The 25,779-nt window shown below is 41.5% G+C and overlaps 1 protein-coding gene and 1 long non-coding RNA gene across 3 annotated transcripts; one reads left to right on the forward strand and one right to left on the reverse strand.

Moving 5' to 3' along the window:
• Positions 1–6,708: 6,708 nt before the first annotated feature.
• On the reverse strand, positions 6,709–9,396 carry LOC110368675 (zinc finger BED domain-containing protein 1). Its single transcript, XM_021317741.2, has 2 exons — positions 7,662–9,396; positions 6,709–7,562 (listed from the first exon to the last, which is right to left on the reverse strand). Exons 1-2 carry the CDS (start codon positions 9,147–9,149, stop codon positions 7,161–7,163), a joined length of 1,890 nt encoding a protein of 629 aa, XP_021173416.2. The 5' UTR covers positions 9,150–9,396; the 3' UTR covers positions 6,709–7,160.
• A 13,924-nt stretch (positions 9,397–23,320) lies between these two features.
• LOC118558942 lies at positions 23,321–25,514 on the forward strand. Of its 2 annotated transcripts, none has more exons than XR_004928557.1 (3): positions 23,321–24,387; positions 25,135–25,354; positions 25,473–25,514. It is a non-coding gene; the product is annotated as an uncharacterized LOC118558942 (long non-coding RNA). The 2 variants fall into 2 exon arrangements; XR_004928556.1 differs by having other exon boundaries at positions 25,194–25,354.
• Positions 25,515–25,779: the final 265 nt, after the last annotated feature.

Consider the following 25,779-nt stretch of genomic DNA (forward strand, 5'->3'; position numbering starts at 1 on the left):
GGTTTGGTCAATGTTAAAGAAAATGAGTGGGACTAAAGTATTTGTTAAAATACCAGTATTAGAGGATGATGGAGTAATTGCAATAACAGATAAGGAAAAAGCTAATGCACTGGGAAAGAAGTTTGCTAGTGTGCATAATGGGGACCATTTAGATAATAAGCATAGACAGCATATGGAGAAGATCCTAGTAGAAAATAGAGATATATTTATTCACAAAGAAAGTGAGGAAAATGCATTAGATGCAGATATAAATATGAATGAGTTAAAAATTGTATTAAAGGGTATCAGAAATAGCGCAACAGGAGAAGATAAGTTAAGTTATATGATGTTTCAGAAATTACCTGAGAAAGCATTTGAGCTTATATTACAATTATTTAATAAAATTTGGAGAGAAGGTAAAATGCCAAAAAGATGGAAAAGTGCATTAATATTGCCTTTTAATAAGCCTGGGAAAAATCCTAATCAAGTTGGAAATTATAGACCTATTGCCCTAACATCACATTTATGTAAATGGATGGAAAAAAATATTAGTAAGAAGACTAAATTATACTCTTGAGAAAAAAGGAATATATGCACCATATCAAAGTGGATTTAGAAAAGGTCGTTCTACTATGGATGCTGTGGTGAAAGTAAGTAATGAGATGGAAAAAGCATTTAAAATGAAAGAAATAATGAATATTGTGTTCTTAGATATAGAAAAGGCTTATGATTCAATGTGGCGGGAAGGATTATTAATTAAATTAAATATGATAGGAATTAGGGGTAGATTTTATAATTGGGTTCTAAATTTTCTAACAGAAAGAAGAATCATAGTTAAAGTAGGAGCTGAAATTTCAGAACAATTTGAAATAAATAATGGAATTCCGCAAGGAAGTGTTATTAGTCCAGTATTATTTAATATAATGATTAATGATATTTTTATGAAACTAGATAGAAGGATTGGATCAGCTTTATATGCGGATGATGGGGCCATATGGACAAGAGGAAGAGAATCCAAAATAGTAAGAAATAGAATCAAGGAGGCAATAGGAGAAATTGAAAAATGGTCATATAGATGGGGCTTTAAGCTTTCGACAAGTAAATGTTGTAATATGATATGTACAAAAAAGAAAAAGATAAATGAACAGAATTTGGAATTATATGGTCACAAAATGGAGACAGTAAGTAATTTTAAATATCTGGGTATATGGCTAGATCAAAAAGGAACATGGAGAACACATATAGAAAAAATAGAGACGAAATGTAAGAAAATCATAAATCTCATGAGAGCAGTAGCAGGAAAAGATTGGGGAGCAAGTAAACAATCATTGGTGCATATTTATAGGGCTTTAATGAGATCAACAATAGACTATGGGTGTTATATATATGGAGCAGCAGCTAAAACAAATTTAATGAAAATAGAAAGAGTAATTAATAAAGCAATGAGAATTTGTACTGGTGCAATAAGATCAACACCAACTAAAGCAATGCAGGTAGAGTTAGGAGAAGTGCCTTTAGATTTAAGAAAAGATCAGCTCATGCTTACATACTGGTGTCGGTTATATGGATGTGGAAATGAAAATATAGCAAAAAGTGTTATAAAAGAGTCTTGGGAATATAATTCTTTTAAAGGTAAAGGTTTTGGATGGATAATAAAAGATAAATCAGAAGAATATAAAATAAGAAATATATGGTTTAACTCACCTAGACCTATAAGTAATATCCCTATTTGGTTATTTCCAAATGTTGAGGTAGATTTTTATATAATGGAATTAAAAAAAGAGTGGGTAAACAGAAGGAGAGGTCAAATGGCAAATCATTATATAAGAACTAAATATTATAGCTATTTAGATATATATACAGATGGATCTAAAGATGATAAAGGAAAAGTAGGTATAGGAATATATATTCCAATGATGAATGTAAGCATCGGTAGGAGATTACCTGATCAGATGTCAGTATATACAGCAGAAATGATGGCAATAATTATAGGATTACAATGGATAGAGGAAGTAAAACCTGATAGAGTAGTTTGTTGTGTTGATTCTTTGGCAGCACTTTACAGTATACAAAATATGAAATCAGAAAGAGAAGATTTATTATTAGAAATACATCAAAGTTTGTTCAGAATACAAAAAATGTATATAAATATAAAGTTTTGTTGGGTTCCAGCCCATGTAGGAATAAATGGAAATGAAAGAGCAGACCAAATAGCTAAAAAATCAATTAGAACAAATAATATTATAAATATACCGTATGGGAAAGGAGAAGCTAAGGCAATAATTAAAAAGAAATTAAGGAAAAATGGCAGGATAGATGGAAAATGGATAAAAGTGGAAGAAATTATTATATGATACAGAAATCTATTAATGCCAAGGGTGTGACAAGGAAAAATCGAAGAGAGGAGACTATGTTAACTAGATTAAGATTTGATCATACTGGGTTAAATAAAACATTATTTTTATTAAAGAAAGTGAAACAGATGAATGTATAGAATGTAAAGTAATAGAAAATGTAGAACATATTTTATTATATTGTAGGAAATATGATAAAGAAAGGATAGAATTAAAACAAAAGACAAGACAAATTGGAAGGGAATGGAATTTGAAAGGATTAATAGGAACAACAGGAGAGGGGATAAAGGAAATGCAGAAAACTGTTATTAAATATCTTAAGAATACAGGATTATATTATAAGATTTAAAGGTATATGTATATATGGATGTATGTATATTTTGTATGTATATATGTATATGTATAGATAGATAAATATATAGATATATATGGATATATAGATATATAGAAATATGGATATGGGAATATGGATAGAGATATATAGGTATATAGAAGAATAGATATAGATGTGTAGAAATATGGATATAAATGTATATAAATATAGAAATATGGATATAGATATAAATAATCATCAAATTGATATGGCCCATGCTACATACTCCGGTACAGTAGGTGGCGGTATGCACCTAAAAGATAAGGTTGCAATCTGCCATTAAACAAAAAGAAGAAGAAGAAGAAGAAGCAGAACAAACACGGTCCATTCAGAAAGCTGCAGCAACACAAACAGAACATCACACGACTCAAGGAGCTGCAGCTCAGAGCCGCTCTCATCGTCCGTGGCCTCCTGCTGCAGCGCTGTGCTTTATCACCAACAACCCATGGAGAGGTTGGTTCTGACCCGAGGACTGGAACGCTGCACAGCTTGTTCTTCTGGCTTTGGGAACCCAGACAAAGAGGAACACAGGAGAACGTCTGCAGGGCTCTTCAGAAACAACCCAAGGTAAAAACTATCTGAGTCTCGGGGTCCTGAGAGGAACCAGCCCCCCCACACTGTATCCAGCCTGTGTGGTTACTGGGTCCCAGTCACCAAAACATGCAGACATCTCACTGATTCTCTGCTGGTGTCCTCATTTCCCAGTGAAGCAACTAAAGAGTCCCCAGGTTTTAGTCCTGCTGACTTAGTGTTTGGACATTCACCTGCTGGTCCACTTAAAGCCCTGAAAGAGGAAGTTTTAATTCTGACTACTGGATCAAATCAAAGGGTTGCTCCATGTGCTTCCTCCATCCAGACCAGGGCAGGTCAAAGGTCAGACTGTCAAACAGGAAGTAAAGGCCTCCACTTCCTTTTATAGGGCGGGGCAAAGCAGGCTCTAGTAGCAGGGCTGGATTTCTGGGTAACTGAGGCCAGAACACGTCTCTACAGTCTGTCTGTCCAACTGATCCATGAAGAAACTGAAGCTGACATCAGGGGACACCAGAATCACAGCTTTGTCATCAGAACCTTCACAGTGGAGCAGCTGCTCTTTAGACCAGGGTCTCAGGAGAAACCTGTCTCTGATGGTTTTACTCTGAATGGAGATCAAGAAATGTTGGCTTTTGTTCTTCATTTGGTTGTCTGAGAACTTTACACTTTGAAACCATCATGTCCAACAATTTATCAGCAACCAGAACTTAACAGAACCATTTCAGCTTAACTTTGGTTTCATGTTGTAGTGACCATCCAACAGGTCAACACTCGTTTCAAGCTTTTTATTGTTGCTTTTCCTTGTTAGCTTGTTAGTCTTCAGGAGCCTTCAGAGAAATGAGCCTACAGACCACACAGAATATTTCTACAGACTGAGCTGTTTGATCACACAGCTGAAACACTTTCCCTCTATGACCAGTCTTTGTTTTCACTAAGTCACTTCACAGCGTTAGAGTTTAAGTAATCTGAGCTAAACAAGTGTAAAGTTGCAGGAGGTCTCAAATTTAGTGTACATTATTTTACACATTTTATCAGGAGAAACATGAATGAATAATGTTAATCTAAACAGACTCTGCAGCCTGTGGAGGAAAATAAAGAAGGTGCTTAAAGTCTGTGCAGGGTCCCAACTCAGTTACTGTCTGCAACAACTACCCCGTCCACTAGAGGGAGCACTGATACTTCCACCAGCTCTGCTTCAATGTTTAAAGGCATACTATGCAACATTTTTCAGTTAATTAATGTGTTCCATACCGTTTTGGATGATTAAATGAGTCATTTCAGGTCGAACAAAGGTTTTCTTGGCCGCCCTGGTGGTCTGTAGGGGGAAATGCCGTACTTGCAATAGACCAGTTCATTGTTATTGTTTTGATGCGGGTTTTTCGCGCATGTGCACCGGACTGGTTGGCAAAAGGCGAACACAAAGGCGGAAGCAAACAGAGACACTGATGAGTTCTCCACGTATTTTTCTTCTTTAGATAACGTATCACAAGATCGTTTGACCAAGTGTTCCGTACCGCGACACAGCTGCCTTATAAACACGCAGGCCAGTACAGACAAGAGAGCACGAAAGCCCCTGAAACCACTGGACGGCTACAATTATTTTATATCAGGAAAAAGGCTCCAGCAACGCCCGCGGCGCCATGAGGGATTAAGCGGGTCAGAAAATGGATGGATGGATGTTCAGACATGTTTGTGCAACAGCAGAAAGCAGAGAGGAAGACCCGCCCGGTAGGTTAAAAAAAAACATTGTTCACTACGGATTATTTTGGTGTTTTTGTCTTGTTAAAATGGGTGGGGGTGTCGGCGACATTGCAGCGTAAACACAGAAGTACTAGCGCCCGTGAACGGGGGCGTAATGGAGCGGCTGCTGCTCCAGACAGCCGGAGAAGCCGCTGCTACAGCAGCGGCAGCAACAGCCGCTTCTCCGGCCCATGTAGCGATCGCCACCTCCCCTCCGCCGCTATTTAAGTAGAACAATGACTAGAGCAGAATTAAGTTGTATTTACCGGAGATGAAGTGTAGACTGCAAATTCTCTCGTAGTATGATGGCTCCCCCAGTCCATTGGGGGAGCCATCATATACAGTGTCTGCCTGCGCTCTTTTCATTGAAAATATCCATTTCTTTCTTCGTTCTTCGTCCTTCCTCCTTCGGTAAACGACAGAAACGTACATCCAACGATTTGGAATGCCTCTCTGTGCAACTGGTCGTAGGCATTGTTTAGATTCCAAAAATAAACTAACTAAAAGTACGCTCTAAATCACCCGTTTTGTCATGTAGTAGACGAGAACAGTACTGTTTTTTTCCTACCCGCGGACCCGGATGTAGTGCTGACGTCACGCGTGAACTGGTCTATAGCGTACCGCGAGCTATTTTTAGAACGTGACGTCATATCACGTGGTACGAGGCAGGGCAAACATGCGTTTTCCTCCACTGTTTCGCTGTAGTTACCCTTGGTTTAACTCGGTAAAACTACTGCTTTTTCTAAGTCTAAGACGTCTCCTAACCATGGTTTTTAAACATTGTTGTTATGGAACGTGCAACAGCGACTCGAAGTACGCTGATAGGCCGCATATGAAGGATGTTAAAGCCGCAAGCGCCGTCGATCGGCCCTCGCAGCCAAGCGCCGCTATGGCCTATTGGCCACCGCCGCGGCTCCGGCCGGCCGGCGGGGTTCGCACCGCCGGCCACCCACCACCGCAGATGCTGTCACACATTTTCCCCGCTCGTCCCCTGGCGATTCACAAGAACGCGTTCGGCAGCACTCCCCCATGGCTCACAAGAAATCTGGTGCAGATCGGTCGATGCAGCAAGGAGATACAGCCGTTGGATAATGATAATGCATTTGGCCACTGGACTGGACTAAATTGTTTGGCGGGCCGGAAAATGTATATTGATTCCTGGATGGTGATTACAAACAGAACAAAAGGTTAAGGATTCACTCAAAGTGCATCGGAGCTGAGAGGAAGGCAAACAGCCGTAATAAGGGGTACCTTGGCAGCAAGAGTCAGACCAAGAAGGCGATTTCCACACAGCAGACCTCCTCACCTAAGGTCATACCATCTAGGCCACTGCCGAACACCTTACTGGTTGCCATGGATGTACTCGGCCACTCCATTCCCGGCACACCGTCCGCAGTCTCCACAGCCTCCAGTCTCCAGTCTCCTCTTATTCCAGCAGTCAGCTGTCGCCACCAGCAGCCATGGCCAGCAGAGGCCAACATTATCAGCAGCCGTCACAAGCAGCAGCCGCCATCACCATCCTTCGCCAACATCAGCCAGCTCAAGCAGTCATCGCCTCCAGCAGCAGCCGCCTGCAGTAGGGATGTAACGATATCAAAATCTCACGGTACGATACAATTTCGATATTGACCTCACGGTACGATATTTATTGCGATATTGTGGAAAAGCTCACGGTACTGTTAAATAACTTACGATAGTGTTTGTGATGATAATAGCAAAAAAATACAGACATTTTTTCTGCTTTTGCCAGTCAACAGGCAATTTATTGTTGTATTTATGGATCATGACAACATAAAACGCTGATCACATAGTGCTTTTAAAGTGCAAGTTGTAGTCAGGAACATCAATATTCTGTTGATTCTTCTGTGCAATGTTCAAGTTAAGAAGAAACCAAACAATTGTAAACAATAGGGAATTCCCTTTAAGTGCAAACAAATATCAAGTTAAGTCAGGTTTAAATGTGCAAGGCAAGTAAAAGCAGCCTTTTAAAACTGGTATTTAGGAACATAACAAACTTAAATAAAATAGTCAGTCAAAAAGCCTTTTAAAAAAAACACTGACCTATCCAAGCTTATGTTCAGCTTATGTTCACATTTTTCATCAGAGAGATCAAAAGATCTACATTTCAAGAAAAAAGAATACTGAAACAGTCTGGCAAAAAGCCTTCTGAAAAACACTGTCCTTTAGCTAATGTTCAAGTTTTTCTTTAGAAAGATCAAAAGATCTACATTGCAAGGGAGAAGAAGAGACCTCTGGGCATTTACAATATCCCCTGCTGTTGAAAATACCCTTTCACTGGGCACCGAGGTAGCGGGTATACACAGGTAGGTCTTTGCTAATGAAGACAGAATAGGATACCGCCCTGCATTGTCTTTCCACCACTTAAGAGGGCAAGCAGACAGAGAAACTAATGCTTCTTTGCAGTAAGAGTCAATTTCTGCCTGAATTCCACCTGTGACTTGATTACTGCTAAAAGAAGAGCCAAGGAGGTCCTCAAGGGCATGCTTCTTAAGAGGAGGCACAAAGCTCACGCTGCTGTCATCTACATCTGCTGGATGTGGGCTCCTGGGCAGCACATCTGGGTCCTGGTTCAATGATTAAAAAATACATTATATTAGAATTTTGTTACATTTTATTGTATTTCTCTCAATTTTGTCTATGGCACAGCATTAACATTTTTTTACCTGTTGTTGCATTTGTGATGCTTTCAACTTTAATCTTTCAAAGACGTCCTCTCTCTCTCCACTGCCTAGATGTTGCAAGGTTCGAAAGCGTGGGTCCAAAGCACTGCTCTCCTGCATGAACTTTTCATCTTCTCCTTGGTATCTGTCAGTAAGATCCTTCAGAATGGCTGCCTTCATCTGAGCAATGGCATTTGAGTCGTGATTTTCTGTGACCATGCTGTCTTGAATCATTTGTTTTAGTGGTGAAATGAGAGATATTGTTGGTTGCGACTCATCACAGAGAACAATTGTGGCCTTTTTTATTGGTGAAAGAATCTTCACAAGATCCTCTGCATTTGCAATGTCAGATGTGTCCAAAGTGTCAATTTCACGTGACTTTTGTCTCAGTTCATCACTCAGTAGGGCTGCAGCAACAGCTTGTTGTTGTTCAAGGTATCGCTCTAGCATGTCCAGAGAGCTATTCCATCTTGTCACTACATCAATAATGAGTTTATGTACAGGGAGATTGAGTAGCTTTTGTTTGGTGGTCAGCACGGCTGTGGCTGTAGTACTGCGGTGAAAAAAACTTGCTACACGTCTGACTCTACCGAGGAGGCGGCTCACTGCGTTGACCTTTAAACCTGCTTGGGAGGCGAGGTTTAGTGTGTGCGCAAAGCACCGTATGTGAGGGGACAGTTCGGCTTCCTTAACTGCTACTCGCATATTACTTGCGTTGTCAGTAACAACAGCGATCCTTGTTCCAATCTTGTCCAGCCCCCACTCTTTGACTGCAGATTTAAGGACTTCGGCTATGTTTACGCCAGTGTGTGATTCGCTAAGCTGTCTAGTTTGTAAAACGTAACTCTGCATTTCCCATTCACTCGTCAAAACGTGTGCCGTAATAGTGATGTAACTGTGAGTCGCTCTGGAAGTCCACCCATCAGTGGTAATAGCAATGCACTCAGACTGTTTAAGGTTCAACATGACACGTTCTTTTGTCTCACGGTAAAGAGCAGGGAACACAGTTTGACTAAAATGAGCCCGCGACGGCATTTGATACTTCGGATCAAGCTTGGCGACTAACCTCTTAAATCCTTTACCATCTACAGCCGAAAAGGGACGTAAATCACACGCTATGTATTCCGCGATGTACCTCGTGATTTCTTGAGCCCTTGCGCTGTTGTGTGGCATAGTTGTTGAAAATGCCTCCTTCAGGGTTTTTTGACCGGACAGGACATTCTTTGTGAGAGAATCTGCAAACTTTTCCGGATGATGAGTCGTCAGATGACTTCGCATATTGCTTGTGTTTCCCGTGTTGTATCGCAGTTTACTGTGGCAGTGCTTGCATATAGTCCATTGTCTGTCCACCACCACCTTCTCTCCTTTGGCGTTTTTTGAAACGCCGAAACCAAAATGTTTCCAGACATCCGACTTAAAAGCTGCAGGGGCTGGCACAATCTCAACTTCGGGGTTGTTGTTTTCTTCCTTACAAATATCGCTTTCGGCCATGCTGGCTGGCTGTGAGCTTGTGTGGACACAGCGTGCAATCCTATTGGCTTAAGAACGGTTGGTCGACGCAGCGCGACGCAGCGCAAAGTATCATGGTCTATGTAGTTAATGGTTTGTTCCGCGGGGCTGTGTTTATTCCTTTTGCTTTTTGACGGACACCTGTCCTTTTATTATTGTAACCCAACCACGACGATATCGAGACATGTGTACCACCGCGATAGCGCGATAATGTCAATATCGTTACATCCCTAGCCTGCAGCAGCAGTGTTTGGGGAACAAATTAGTCATACTACTGTCTGAGTAATAAACATTTTAAAGCTTATTATGGCTTATGATAATTTTTTGTGTGGAATAATTTGTATTCCTACATGCAATACAACTAAACAGCCCTTTCAAGGGTGTGATTAAACAAACCTTATTTCTACTAGCATCAGATACACAGTACTCAGCTGACTGGCTAACACCGCCATGTTCAGCAGATACAACCTAAAAAAAACGTCCTAGTCAACCTTGATGATTCTAGTAATCTAACATCAATAACTTACTTAATAAAAGATGTCAGAGATTCACTAATGAACTTCGTTATTTCTGATGTAGCGATACCTTCTTCACAGCTGGCAAAATCGAGATAAAAGTAGCAGGCAATGACTGAAAATCGGTTGTCTACCAAGTTAAGAATATATTTATAAATTGCACTGTGCACGTACAAATAAATATAAGCATATGCACCATAAAGGGCCTAATTATATAATATACAGAGTTGACGATTAAAAAGAGGTAGCTATTTAATCAACTTACGCCTGGATATAACGTTAGTGCTAACAAAACTAGCAGGCAATCGGTGGTCTACCAAGATAAAATATATATATAATTACGCTGTGTACATACAAATAAAGATCAGTATATGCATCATAAAGGACCTCTGATAAAATATAGACAGTTGACAGTTCAAAATAGGTAGCTATTTAATCAATTTACCCCTGGATATAACGTTACCTTCACAGAAGACAAGTCAAGCTAACAAACTAGCAGGCAATCGGTCGTCTACCAAGATAAAAAAATATATATATAATTACGCTGTGTACATACAACAAAAGGTCAGAATATGCATCATAAATGGCCTATGATACAATATAGACAGTTGACAATTCAAAACAGGTAGCTATTTAATCAACTTACCTCAGAACTTACTCGAGAGTCAGCAATGGAAGTGAATGATGTCCGACGCCATAGAATGGCTTTTTGGAACTATGCGAGGCTGCATACCCCGGAAGTGGGCGGCAAACAGCGTACAACGCAGTCCAATGGGAGTGTCGCGACTCTTTTTAGCTCTATGGCTCTGAGTCGGCCTGCAGTCACAGCAGTGGCGGCTGGCCAGTAGGGGGCGCTCGGGCGCCGCCCCCTTTAAATCTTTTAGATAATAAATGATTTCTTAGAAATGTATTTATTCATACTGTGTGTCCAATAGACATGTTAGAATTTATTAAAATAGTAAATACATAATTCTATTTAATTGCTCACATTGTGCACACTTCCTCCTTTCCTATGTGCAGGGCGCCGGTCTAATGGGAGTGAATGTAGGCGCTGCAACTTGGGCAAGCACGTGATCTGAGGCTGACTTTTAATTGGTTATCTAGGGTTTTGCATAGGGGCACACGGCTCTGCGCCCCGGACACACCCATTCTGTTGCGTCATTACTGGTAGAGTGTCAGTACTGGCTAATTTTTTAAAAAACATTGTGTGATTGGACAATCCCCGATTCGACTCAGCTCAGCTGCAGTTCGTTAGGTTGATTCACGGTTATGCTTGCAAAGTTGAGTAGTTTCAAAATGAGAGAAAATTCTGTTTTGTCTTTACAAAAAAATGCTTTTACAAAGCGTTCACTTGAAGAAAAAAAAACAGGATAAAGGAGCTTAGACCGGATCGTCTTAATTTACAAATTCAGCAGCAGGCAAGTGATCTCTCCACTCCATGGTTGGAAAAGCAGTGTAGCTAGTAGTCAGCCAGTGAAGAGGCGTTGGATACTCAGTGTAGAAGACCATGAAAGGATTGCTGCAGAGGTGAGTTGTTGTGGAAAATCACTGTTACACTGGTTTATTGTAATGTTATTTAATATATTAGGAAGATGTGCTTTGTAGTTAGAAATACCTTTAGTTGTGTCTATGCTGTGTAGGTATGTTGATGTAATGTTTGTCAGCAAGATATTGTATTATTTAAGTTGTACTGAAGTTTATTGGTAATGGGGAATAAAACATTTAGTTACTGAATTTTGTATAATCTTGTCCCACAAAAATGCTGTAACACATTTCATAACACAGCCTTAAAAAATGGCAGCAAATGTTATTAAAATCAGGAAAACAATCTAGAAGAAGTCTTTTCAGAAACTGTCACGCTCTTGAAGATCCTCATCACCACACCCATGACCACAGCAGAAGCTGAAAGGTGCTTTTCAACTCTGAAAAGAATCAAGACTTTTCTGAGAAACTCTGAGAAACTCAATGACTCAGGACAGGCTGAATGCATTGGCCATGTTGTCAATGGAGAAAAGACTAGTCACAGAGATGACTGACTTTAACAATTAAGAATATAATTGAGAAATTTGCTGGGCAGAAGGAAAGGAGGGCAAAATTCATGTTCAAATAGTGCTATTTTTTAAGATTTGCTTTGTTTGTTTTTCATTTGTTTGTTTGTGTGCGCCCCCCTCAGTTTTTTTAGCACCAGCCACCACTGTTAGTCACTACAATTTATTTTATTAGATTTTTAAGTAGAAGATTTAAATTAGAGGAAAGAGGCAACTTTGAAATAATTGTGTTTCATTCTATAAACAAGTTGATGAGATTTTCTGAGAAGACTGTAGAATCCGCCTCTGGCATCCTGGTGCTGTTGGCAGGATGACCGCACCAAGATGGCGGCCGTAATTTTTGTGCCGCAACAGTCAATGCGCCTCTTCGCCAACGCGCAGCCGCGTTGATCACTTCCGGGTTCTTTGTCCTTGTGTTGCTGTGAGGCCAGAATCGGGAGTGTTGGTGAATCTGAAAGAGAGCAGCAGCTGCTGCAGGTGATGAAGTCTGGAAAGAAGTCCAGCAGCTGGAGGCACAGCGGAGAAACTGGAGGGAAGCAGGAGCTCAAAGAGCGGCAGGACGCAGCAGAGGAGACACCGATGATGGGGGATGTTTTCCAGCCCAGAGTTCTGCTGCACCCATCAGGTTTGGAGATTTCCTTCTTCATGCTAACTGTGTGGATGGAGCTAAAGTTTAGGAGCCGTTTTCAGCAGCTGATGGATTCCTCCTCTTCATCAGAACTCGTTGCAGGGTTTCCCCCAGAAAACTGGCTAAACCTGCAGCTCTGCAGAGGAGGTGCTAATGCTAGCTTAGCATGTAGCATAGGAGGTGCTAATGCTAGCTTAGCATGTAGCATAGGAGGTGCTAATGCTAGATTAGCATGTAGCATAGGAGGTGCTAATGCTATCTTAGGTTGTAGCTTAGAGGTGCTAATGCTAGCTTAGGTTGTAGCTTAGGAAAGCTAATGCTAGCTTAGCATGTAGCACCGTTCAGTATCAAGTCTTTCTTTGTGCTTGGAAAAATTCCTCCGAAAAACGCTTTTTGGTTTATCTTGTTTAGAAAGAGGGTCACATGTTTTCTTCTGGCTGTTTACTTTGGAGGACCAATCCTGCCAACATTTAGAATATATAAAGAAAAAAATCAATGACTCACTTGAATAAATACTGGGCCAAAAGTAGCTAATAATAGGGCTTGGGCGTCATGACGTAATTATTTGCGTGGCCGCCATATTGATGGCTTCCTTTACCGCTACTCAGACTACTGCCTATGACTACTGCGTACTGTACTCCCTCTCTCAGCCGTGTTTTAATTTGATTAATTTCACCTTAACATGATTTCAACCATGGTAAACTGTTGCTGTATTGTGGGCTGTAACAGCGCAACACATGATCGCCATGGGAAAAATATAGAAAATGGGTTAACTTTCCACCGCTTTCCTGCCTGGAGGCGCAACCACAGAGAACAAGTGTCTGAGATAACGAAGAGTCATCGGCTCGCTTGGATCGCGGCTGTAAGACGAACGAACATAACTTTCCACAGTATCCCAATGTCAGTGAGAGTGTGTTCCCTGCATTTTCATTCTGGTGAGTTAAAGATGCACGGTTTTATTTTATAGCCTACATTGTTTCTTTCCTTCAACCACGACACCACAAACATGCATGAATGCTCGCCCAGAGACGGTTGATATAGCATTTCATCCTCTTCGTTACTAACTACACCTTTGAAACACATAGCAGCTAGTTAAAAGTCCATTACATGCGTGAGTGGTTGTTAGCGCTAACGGTTAGCAGGTACCAGAGCCCGTCTGAGCACAGCTTACCTTTGTACGAATTACTGCATTCCCACTGTTTGCTGGCTTTATGATCTGCAGCTCATGAACCCATCTATTCATGAACTGCACATGAGACTCCAAGGACTTGTAGCTTTGGAACTGTTCTGAAGTCTAGGCGCTCACACCACAAACAAGGTAGCCGAAGACGTCCGATATGCAAAACGGTGCCAACAAGTCGGCGTCGGTGCTCCACTCATTGTTTGGAACTTCATATGGATCTAAATTATTAATAATGCTGATTTTGTCAACATACCGGTCCCTGGCTTCTCTATTTAATGTGTCCCGGTAAATTCCAGATCCTTTTCAGGATGTTAACATCTTTTTTCTATCTATTCTACTTCGACGTCTCTTTGTTCAACAACAGATGTTAAAGAAGAGGCTCCTGAAGAACAGAGTCCTGAGGGGGAGCAGCAGGAGTCAGAGCCCCTCCACATAAAGGAGGAACAGGAGGAACCCGGGGTCCATCAGGAAGGAGAGCAGCTCCTTGTGAAGGAGGAGACTGATAGCAGGTTTCCATTAACTGCTGCTCCTATCAACAGTAAGGATTGGTTTACTTTGTTTCTGTGTCCTGAGTTGCAGCTAAAGACCAAAACTCTCTGGATTCATCAGGTTCCTATCAGACTAAATGTCAGCTCAGTCTGACTCTACGTGCTCCCATCCTATTTCTTCAACCTCTGACTAGAGGCTCCAGTTCAGATCTCCTGACTCTCTAGGTCAAGTGTTCATGCTAGAGTCTGCTGGTCTGTGAGGAAACACAAAGCTGCTCTTGCTGCTGGAACAAACTCAGCCAGGATCCCAGTTTCACCGTCAGATATGGAGGCAAAGTAAAACTCATCCGCTTTGGGGGAAATACTAAATAAATCTTCAGATCCCAACCTGAACAGATCCCAGTTTCTGATCAGGTTGGTCCACAGATGTTTTCACCAGGAACCACAAAACAAGCTGGATCTCCCAGATGGTTGATGGACAGTGGGGGAGGAGCTAGGAGTTTTTCCTGGAACTGGTGGGTTGGCAGTTTGAAGCCCCACACCGATCCTCTGTCGTTGTGTCCTTGAGCAAGACATTCCACCTGCTTTGGTTGCTGGTGGTAGTCAGAGGACGCGGTGGCGCCGGTTGTCTGGCAGCCTTGATTCTGACACTACAATGGGAAAGTAGGAGATGAAAGGAAGAACAAGAAGAAAAAAAGAAAAGGTGAAAGAAAGAAGAGATAAAAGGAAGAGAATGATAAAACAATTATTGAAAAAAACATGTACCGTATTTTCCGGACTATAAGTCGCAGTTTTTTTCATAGTTTGGCCGGGGGTGCGACTTATACTCTGGAGCGACTTCTGTGTGAAATTATTACACATTTTTACCGGTATATCATTACACCTGTTATTTTCACACCAAACAGAAGACAAGTTTTGCGCAGAGCGGGGGGAAGAAGACATGCTATGCAGGGGGGGGGGGGGGGCGAGGGGGGAGCTTTGCTGGATGACCAGAGGAGCGGAGCGCCTGTTATTTCACTATATGCACGCGCAAAAGCAACAACAAAAAACGCCTGTTACCGTCAAATAAATATGCAAACATATCGACTTAGGTTTTTTTTTTTTTTTTTTTTTTTGGAATGTTGGCGAGACGGTTGCGTGAGCGCTGCGGGAAACACTGGTACAATTATTCAGCCTGTTGTTGCCTCCGTTCTGTTGTTATTTAAAATTGCCTTTCAAGATGACATGTCTGTTCTTGATGTTGTATATTATCAAATAAATTTCCCCCAAAAATGCGACTTATACTCCAGTGCGACTTATAGTCCGGAAAATACGGTACTTCGTTTAATGGGGAACCGCGAGCGAGCTATTTTTAGAAACATAACGTCACGATGACGTCACATCACGTGGTACGCAGTGGGGCAAACTCCTGAACCCCGCCGCTGCTTTGCTTTAAAAGAGACGTGCGTTAGCCTAGGTTTTACTCGTTAAAACGACTGCTTTTTCCAAATCTAAGACCATGGTTTTTAAACATTGTTGCTATGGAACGTGCAACAGCGACTCGAGGTACGCTGATCGGCCGCATATGAAGGATGTTTTCTTCAAGACTGCCAAGGAGAAATGTGTGCGCTTGGTACACCGGTGCGGTCGGCCTACATATGTAGCAAGCATTTTGTCGGAGGAAAGGGCCCAACCGAAGAACATCCTGACCCAATTCCAGCGACATCAAGTCAAGGTAAGAGTATTTTGGTGGCCGACATGTTAATAAAGAAGCGCCTGCTACCATGATCGCATATAGGCTGTCATGGTAGCAGGCGCTAACATGATAGCCTGCTACCAGGATAGCTTACTCAAAAACATTTCAAATGAGACAAACATTAAACATATACCGATTCCTGGACGGTGGTTACAAAAAAAAAAAAAAAAAACGCTGACGCCGCCATGATCGCCGCGCAGGAAAAAAAAACAAAGCTTACCGTTCATCAACTCGGCCAGTTTTCCATTCTTTTTAAGCTCGAACCTCAAGCCATCGTTTGAGCTGAAGGTTGGAGTGTTCTTCGACAGTGCGACCAGTAAACCGTGCGCCTGGGACACCGTCTTGGGAAAGTTTAATGGCTGCAAAGTCGGTCATATCGCTGGTTCTGTTGCGCGTGTAATAACTGGCTGCTACGGGCGTTCTGTAACTGTCTGCCCTACCTAAGCGGCAAAAGGGGCGTTGCTCTTGAGACGGTGACGTCACGTGCGCGGTACCCCATTGAAAATCTGCAGTATCTATATTGTCCACGAGGGGCGCTGTGTTTAATCAGCAGATGGTAGCACTGAGCTTCAGATGTGGAAATTTGATTTTAAATCATTTCTTAATTTTATCTGTTTGATGTATTTTGTCATGCAGGACAGTGTTTTTAAGTTCCAAAAAATGTGAATAAATGTTTTTCAACATTGTACAATCACTGTGATCAGTTCCTATGCATAATGCACAAGTAAATGTTTAACTGAGTAAAAGTATTGTTGAAATTGCACATACTTTTCTTAAGAACGCTGAGGTTATTCATAATATATTGTGTAAAAGTGGAATTCATTTAATATAAAATCAACAACAAGCCCACTTTTATTAGTTCTATTTAATCTTGCAATGAGTTTACTCGTGTGGCCCTCTTGAGATCAGATTAAGCTGAATGCGGCCCCTCAACCAAAATGCTTGAGATGGTTCATAACATCTTCCATCCACCGTTTGAGTTGGAGGGGCAGCTTTTTTCCAGCTCAGCAATATAACCTTCATCATGTCTTAAGTCCCAAAACGATAGGAAAGGGTTAAAACAGGGTAAACCGTGTTAGAAATTATTTTTAACCTTATCGTACTCTGGGGCATGATGAGTTTGGGGTTGCTTTTGGATTTTTGTTAAACACGTCAAAGTCTGTGAGAAAAATCTCTGCAGATACTTTCAAGGTTTTCCTTGGTGATCACTTCTCTGGAATGGCTCCACCTTTTACCAATGTTACCTTTTGGTTTTGCATTGTGATAAGGTTGATATTTATCTGACTCTTTAGGCATTTGCTGCAGCCTGTCTCCACACCTTTCAGTCTGCTGGATCACTGGAGAACTGAATTTGTGTCTTTTCTTAGGCCTTTTTCCTGTTTGAAGGTCTAAGTCTCTAAACTTGCTTTGTTTGCTGTCTAAATGCCAACAAGTGCTCCAAAGAAACTGAGCATATCTGCGCATCTCCAGCATGGAAAAGTTATTTTCCCTGCAATGCATGGTCACATTATATCGTATCATATCGTACACTTTCATGTAGATCATGAAGGAACAAAGACTTAAAAAGTGGGTCCTCTTCAGGAGAATTACATCCTTGAGAATAAAGGTTCCACGCCTGATCACTGCCACCTACCACCGAGTCAGTCAAGTCAGACTCAGTCCACCTGTCAACCTGCCTACATAATCCCTCCTCAGTCTGCTCATCCCCGCCGGAACGTCTTCGCCCTTCATTCTACCTTTCACCAGCCTTCTTCCTTGTCTTTCGTCCCTCGTCGTTTGCCTCGCCGTCTCCTTCGCCTCACGTCTGCCTGCTCCTGCCATCATCTCCCACCTGCTCCAGTCTGGGTCAGTTCCTTCCCCACCAACCATCGCCTTTAATAAACTGTTGAAAACCAAACTCTGTGTGGCTGAATTCTGGTTCACCAATCTCAGTACCTGACAGTTTATTACGACCCATTTAGATCACTAATCTACTACCAAATTGTAGAATAAGCTGCTACAAATCAAACAAATGTTTTTAAATCTGCTATTGAAACACATTATTTCTCCTTGACTTTTAACTCAGTTTGAGAAGTTTTTTATTTATTTTCGTTCTGTCATTGTATTTATTTTGTATTAGTTTTCGAATGTTTTATTAGAACAATAACGTCCTCGTCCTCTGGTAATGTTACAGACATAAAATGAATGAACAACTAGGCTAATTGTTTCAGCTGCCCTCTGTAGTTTTATTCTCACCATTCTCAGAAAAAAACAGTTTTTGATGTCCTGGGCCCCTGCTCTGCTGCTCCTCTCCTAGCCTCCTAGCCGCCTTCTTCTCTGGTGTCTGGACTTTAGCTTTTTGGGGCCCTTCCAACCCTGCTGGAGGAGGAATGAACTGTGGTGTGACCCAAACCATTTTTTAAAATGGGACAGTCGCCATGATTGTCAAGGTGGATTATACCATCTATATCCCTGGCTTTGAAGTAGCTTGTGGTGTTTTGTTTTATCGTCCACTAATTGTTATCAAGGTGAACTGCTCGTTATATCGCTATATTGATTGTAGGACATATCGCCCAGTTTTCTGTTGTTTTATTCTGTGTTGTACTCTGCTGCATGTTCTCTAAATGAAATGGTGTAAACTAAATCATCCAACAATCCATATTACGTGGCAGGTTGTGAGGCAAAAAACATGAAAAATGCCAAAAAAAATTTAATGTAACTAAATTACCTAAATATATCTTTATTAAAATGTGCCTCAGTTCAGGCAGAGATCAAAATACTTTCTAATATGAATAACGTGTTTCAATGTTTCCTGCAGATGTGCAGAAGAAGCTGATTGTTAAAGAAGCTTCTTTAGACCACAGACCTCCTGCTGACCTGCATGACCCAAAGCCCCCCCACATCAAGGAGGAACAGGAGGGAGTCTACATCACACTACCAGGAGAGCAGCTCAATGGGAAGGAGGTGATTAATGCCATCAGGTTTCCAGTCTCTGCTCCTCCCATAAATACTCTGGATAATGAACAGTCTCTGCTGCTCTCACAGCTTTATCCAGACCAGATTAAAGGCAGAGAGCTTCCAGAAGAGAATGATGGAGAAGAATCCATCAGGATACAAGATCATGGAGATGCTTCCACTTCTTCAGAGGCTGAAGATACTGTGGAGGATGAAGAGGACAGTGATGTAGAACACCCTCTGTCTGAGCTGAAACACGTGTCAGACTCTGAATATAAGAAATGTTCTACAGAGAAGAAAAATGTGGACTCACGAAGGAAAGTCCAGACTGGAGGGAAGCTTAGCTGTGAAGAGTGTGGCAAAACATTTATTAGAAAATCAGCTTTAAACACACACATGAGAATCCATACAGGAGATAGGCCTTTCTGTTGTGATTTATGTGGACAAAAATTTAGACTAAAATCTAATTTAAACACACACATGACAATCCACACAGGAGAGAAACCTTTCTGTTGTGATCTATGTGGACAAAGATTTAGACTAAAATCTAATTTAAACACACACATGAGAATCCATACAGGAAAGAAGCCTTTCTGTTGTGATTTATGTGGACAAACATTTAGCCAAAAAGCACATTTAAACACACACATGAGAATCCATACAGGACAGAAGCCTTTCTGTTGTGATATATGTGGAAAAAGATTTAGCCAAAAAGGAGATTTAAACATACACATGAGAATCCATACAGGACAGAAGCCTTTCTGTTGTGACCTATGTGGACAAAGATTTATCGATAAATCAGGTTTAAACAGACACATGAGAATCCATACAGGACAGAAGCCTTTCTGTTGTGATCTATGTGGAAAAAGTTGTATCCGCAAATCACATTTAAACACACACATGAGAATCCATACAGGACAGAAGCCTTTCTGTTGTGATCTATGTGAAAAAAGATTTAGCCAAAAATCAACTTTAAACAGACACATGAGAATCCACACAGGGCAGAAGCCTTTCTGTTGTGATTTATGTGGACAAAGATTTAGCCTAAAATCAACTTTAAACACACACATGAGAATCCATACAGGAAAGAAGTCTTTCTGTTGTGATTTATGTGGACAAAGGTTTAGCCTAAAATCAACTTTAAACACACACATGAGAATCCACACAGGAGAGAAGCCTTTCTGTTGTGATCTATGTGGACAAAGATTTATCGATAAATCAAGTTTAAACACACACATGAGAATCCATACAGGAGAGAAGCCTTTCTGTTGTGATCTATGTGGACAAAGATTTAGCCACAAATCAGCTTTAAACACACACATGAGAATCCACACAGGACAGAAGCCTTTCTGTTGTGATCTATGTGGACAAAGATTTAGCCAAAAGTCTCATTTAAAACACACACATGACAATCCACACAGGACAGAAGCCTTTCTGTTGTGATCTGTGTGGAAAAAGATTTAGCAGAAAACCTAATTTAAACAGACACATGACAACGCACACAGGAGGGAAAATTACTCTGCTATGAGTATTTACTCAAACTCCACAGTGTTGTTTAATGAGAGATGTTTGTTGTCATTAAAGGCAACAATCTTTACTTGCTATCAATCCATTTTCTTACTCGCTTTATCCCTCATGGGGTCACGAGGGGTGCTGGTGCCTATCTCCAGCATTTCAATGGGTGAGAGGCGGTGTACACCCTGGACAGGTCGCCAGTCTGTCACAGGGCCTTTACTTGCTAGTTTCAGCATTTCTCTAGTAGCTAATTTTTAGTTGACTTAAAAAGATTACAAGTTTTTTTAATTTGTTTAATTTTACAGACTGAGCTACAGCGAATTTCAGAATGCGGTACCGCGCACGTGACGTCACCGTCTCAAGAGCAACGCCCCTTTTGCCGCTTAGGTAGGGCATACAGGAGAGAACGCATACAGGAGAGAACGCACGGATAACAGATATGACCGACTTTACAGCCGTTAAACTTTCCCAAGACGATGTCCCAGGCACACGGTTTACTGGTCGCACTGTGGAAGAACACACCAACCTTCAGCTCAAACGATGGCTTGAGGTTCGAGGGCTTAAAAAGACTGGAAAACTGGCCGAGTTGATGAACGGTAAGCTTTGTTTTTTTTTTTCCTGCGCGGCGATCATGGCAGCGTCGGCCGTTTTTTTTTTTTTGTTGTTGTTTGCAATCACCGTCCAGGAATGGGTATATGTTTAATGTTTGTCTCATTTGAAATGTTTTTGAGTAAGCTATCCTGGTAGCAGGCTATCATGTTAGCGCCTGCTACCATGATAGCCTATATGCTGTCATGGTAGCAGGCGCTACTTTATTAACATGTCGGCCACCAAAATACTCTTACCTTGACTTGATGTCGCTGGAATTGGGTCAGGATGTTCTTCGGTTGGGCCCTTTCCTCCGACAAAATGCTTGCTACATATGTACTTGAATTTGGTAACCTTTTCCGGGTTGAACTGTTGTGTAGGCCGACCGCCCCGGTCCCAGCGCACACATTTCTCCTTGGCAGTCTTGAAGAAAACATCCTTCATATACGGCCGATCAGCGTAACTCGAGTCGCTGTTGCACGTTCCATAGCAACAATGTTTAAAAACCATGGTCTTAGATTTGGAAAAAGCAGTCGTTTACCGAGTAAAACCTAGGCTAACGCACGTCTCTTACAGCGAAACAACGGCGGCTTTCCAGAGTTTGCCCCACTGCGTACCACGTGATGTGACGTCATCGTGACGTTGTGTTTCTAAAAATAGCTCGCGCGCGGTACCGCATTGAAGCTTACCTCAGTCTGCCATTACCCGCCGGATCATCTGCTAACAACCGCTCTGGAGCACCTCTCGTATCCATCCTTCCTGCTGCTCCCCTGCACACACCAGCCTTCGTCCCTCATCGCCTTCCTCGCAGTCTTCTTCGCCTCACCTCACCTCAGCCTCACTCACCCTCCTGCCTGCGTGACCCCAGCGCTCTCCCGCTTTCTCAGGAGGCTTCCTGGCTCCCAGCGTCTGCCTGGCTCCACAGCGCAGCACCCGTAGTCCTCCAGTTACCTCCGGTCCACCTGCTCCTGCCATCTCCATCATCCCTTCCCAGCCTGGTAAACACTGTCCGTCACATCCTCCACCACTCATCAGTTTTCTAGAAAAGCTCTTAAACAAGGCTCTGTGTTTGGGTTCATCAGAATGTTTGCTGACAGTTTCTGATTACATTTTAAGTTCCCAAGTTAATCTTTTTTTTTTACATTTTTAATCAAATGTATAGCTCATATAACCAACACACCAGCGTTTTTATTCTTGTTTATAACTGTAATTGTTCAGTAAGATAGATGAAATTACAAAAATCAATTACAAGACATTATGAAAACTAATAATTTTTACTTTTTTCACACTTATTTCATTGTGTATCATAAATCGTTTTATGATCAAACATTATTTTAATCTCTTGAACATGTATGTCTTCATATCAATGTAAACCTGTTCTATAAATAAAGCTAAACTTATATTCAGACGCTGGTGAAGATTCTCAGTCATCCAGGTCATGATCATTCCAAAAAAATTAAAAAACAAAACTGGACTTTTTTTCCAAAGTTTGAAGACATTTTGCTTTCCATCCAGAAAGCTTTCTCAATTCAAATGTCTGGAGTTGTGTGGAGGTCCAAGCTTTATATTATTAACCAACAAAGGCCTTTTTATGGCTTTGATAACATGTAAAATGAACAGAAACTGGTCCCCCTTAGTAACGGGGAGTCGTTAGGGTCATTATTGGGCTTACAGGAGTGATGATGTGCTCATTGTATGGAGGTGAGCATTGAGGTGAAGTTTGGTAGGAATCAACCCTGTTGCTGTTATAAATTTTAGAGAGTTGGAATCTAAGGCCTCCTCCTCTGTTTAGGGTTGTTTTTTCTCTCTTAACGTAGATGGCTTCCTTCACACCCCTTTTAAACCATCTGTCTTCTTTGTCCAAAATGTGAACATGTTGGTCCTCAAAAGAGTGTCCTTTGTCCTTTAGGTGTAGGTGGACAGCAGATTCTTGTCCTGAGGAGGTGGCTCTCCTGTGTTGAGCCATGCGTCTGTGGAGAGGTTGTTTGGTTTCTCCAATATAAAGATCAGAACATTCCTCACTGACTGAACTGCAGACACCACTCCGCTCATCTTAGGTTTGGGGGTTTTGTCCTTGGGATGCACCAGCCTCTGTCCGAGGGTCCTGTTTGCTTTGAAATGTTCTGGGATTTTGTGTTTGGAGAAAATCCTCCTGAGTTTTTTAGAGACTCCAGCAACATCTGGGACGACGATGGTTTTGAATTTATTCTTCTCACCATTATGTTCTGCAGCGGGTCTTTTGGATTTTCTTGCTGATTTGACAAAAGCCCAGTTAGGATGATCACAGGATTGGAGGGCATCTTGATGTGTTTCTGTTCCTTGTGCTTCCCTTCTGTTTTAGTAGGACATGCTCGGTCCGGCGTTGTAAGGTTCTGATGACAGAAAGTTTTGTGCTCCAGTGGGTGGTGTGAGTCAAAAAGAAGATATTGGTCTGTGTGAGTGGGTTTCCTATACACTTCAATGTTGAGGTTTTCCATCTCCTTCCATGTTCACCAAACAGTCCAGAAAAGGTAGCTTGTTGTCGCTGGGATCCTCTCTGGTAAACTTGATGTTGTTGTCCACTGAGTCCACAGAGTTGATGTGTCTTGTGAAAGCTTCCACTTGAGCAAGAAAATAATTATTAGGCAATGATGTAAAGCCTGGAACTCAACACTACTCCAGACATTTGATTTGAGAAAGCTTTCTGGATGGGAAGTGAAACGTCTTCAAACTTTGGAAAAAAATTCCAGTTGTTTTTTTTATTTGGGGGGGATTATATTCAGCACCAATGTTCCTCCTAATTCTTCATGTCTCTGAGTAAACACACTAACTCCCTGAGTATTCACCTTACCTCTGTGAGCAACATCACATGTGCACACTGAGGCTACATTACACCTGTCCAACACCTGAGATTATAACAAGTTACATGGTTTACTAAAGAATCAAAATACAGCAATAATCTCTTTTAGATTACCTAGTTTAGAAACAATTAATTTAGCCCGATCACATAAAAAAGACAACAGTAGACTCTCACTATTGGACTGTAATGTAGCCATGGGGAATGGTGAAAGCATTTCTGCTGGAATGTCAGTCCTTTTTGTGATACTTTGTGTTTCTATACACTGAGGATGTGGTTGGTATGGCTTTGTCCAGTGAAGAAGATCTGAACTAAAGCATGCTGGATCCCTTCCCTTCCATTGCTGGCAGTAAGGTCATCATGGTCTGCTCCATCCTCCTTCCCTGTGTCGGATCTATGAACAAGGAAACATTTGTGACTCCATGTCCCAGCAGGCTTTGCACCTGCCTTTCTGTTCTGTGTACAGGCTCCAGCAGTCTTAGCTCCTCCCACGCAGTATAAAGAGAGTGGAGCTCAAACCATGCTCTTCTTTAGCCGCTGATTTCTGAGAGCACATTCTGACTGCTTTTGAGACACTTACTGGCAAATCCTCCTTCCCCACCTCACTGGAAGCCATCAATGCACGGTCTTGCAGTCTTTGGCTCTATAATTACTGCCAACACAACATGGATACCAGATTGAATGCTCCTGTAAGAATGCTAACCTCTGATCAAGATTTCTTTCTCTGGACCCAGGACATTGTGACAGTGGGTGAGGTTTGTTTTGTGTCAGACGTTGTTTGTCCGGCTCTTTCTCCACAGGTTGGTGAGGTGTCCTGATTGCAGCAGTATCATCAGTTACATTTATTTTAGTCTTCCTCAAATTGTTGCCATACACAAAATTAGTCTCTTTTGGTCAGCAAACAACTTCTTTGACTTTTGTTTCTGCTGTGATATGCTCCATCAACCGTGCCGTCTTACAGAACTTTATTTGGTCCTAAATTAGGTTTAATCCACTAATCAAGTTGCTGAAACATATGAATAATTAGTGGGAATCAGATTACCTCACATTTAATTCAGTGTCAAAGATGTGGGAGTGAATATTCAGCCATTATGGTTTCATTTCAGTCACAAAACAGTTAAAACATTTTCCTTTGTTATTGTGCTTTTTGTGTAGGAAAATAGAAAATTATAATCCAGTCAGTTTTAGAATAAACCTGTTAGCACCAAAATGTGGAAAATGGAAAGGGTTGTCTATATTTTCTCTGCTGCTGCTCTTTATGCAGAAAATTAATCCACACACAACTTAAATCTATTTATTAACTGGTGGTCCATGAAAAGCAAAATGCAAACATTTTTCTGTAATGAGAGGAAAGGTGGAATCTGAGCCAAGTAGCTTTGGTATCAAAAATAGATTTTATTGGTTTGACAAAAGATTTTTATGTAGAAATAAATGACAATAGTTAAAATAAGGCACCCTGGAAACATGAAGTTCTTTTTTCCTTGGTCTTCTTTTTAGGGGCACGCTTTGAAGGTTGTGCTGTAAACAAAGAAAGACAATCTTTCTATTTCAATCAGGTCTAACTGTGGCAGGATACAAACAGCCTAAAAGCTTCCCATACCTCCACCCTCACCAGACTTCAGCTCCTTGGCCTCCTGGATTTGAGCAACAAGACTTTGGAGCCTTTGTGACGCAGCCGTTCTCCGCTCCTCCAAAACACTCCTTTGTTCTCTTGAAGGTAGAAACATATTGTCAGTTTACTCCTGGGCTTTTCATGCGGCACACAGCACTTCCAGTTAGCTGTGCAGAGCTGCCTGCTCAGCCCGCTTTTCTGACACATCCTGTTCCTCTTGCAGAAGTCTGCCTACTTGTTGCAGGGCTTCTACTATCTCCTCATTGCCTGTTGATCAGCTCCATTCTCTGCTGAAGGTTCTCTCCTACTGCCAGATGAGACCAGAGTAAAACCCACATGAGGTCCATGTACCGCTATCACACAATAAATCAGGTCAAAGAAAAAGGCATGAAGCCTTGTAATGTGTAGCCTGCTGCAGTTTTCATTACTTTGCTTGTCCGTTTAGCAAACTTTAAAAAAAAAAAATTATGTTTTATTGACCATCTTCCAGCCAAAATAATGTCAAGACATTACTTCTTCTTTGTGAATTT

Source organism: Fundulus heteroclitus, unplaced genomic scaffold, assembly GCF_011125445.2.
Source record: "Fundulus heteroclitus isolate FHET01 unplaced genomic scaffold, MU-UCD_Fhet_4.1 scaffold_184, whole genome shotgun sequence".
NCBI classification, from domain to species: domain Eukaryota; kingdom Metazoa; phylum Chordata; class Actinopteri; order Cyprinodontiformes; family Fundulidae; genus Fundulus; species Fundulus heteroclitus.

Coding starts and splice junctions, on each gene's coding strand:
- LOC110368675 (XM_021317741.2), bottom strand. CDS start 9,149: ATGGCCGAAAGCGATATTTGTAAGGAAGAAAACAACAACCCCGAAGTT. Junction 7,563..7,661: donor CATCACAAATGCAACAACAG/GTAAAAAAATGT, acceptor TCATTGAACCAG/GACCCAGATGTGCTGCCCAG.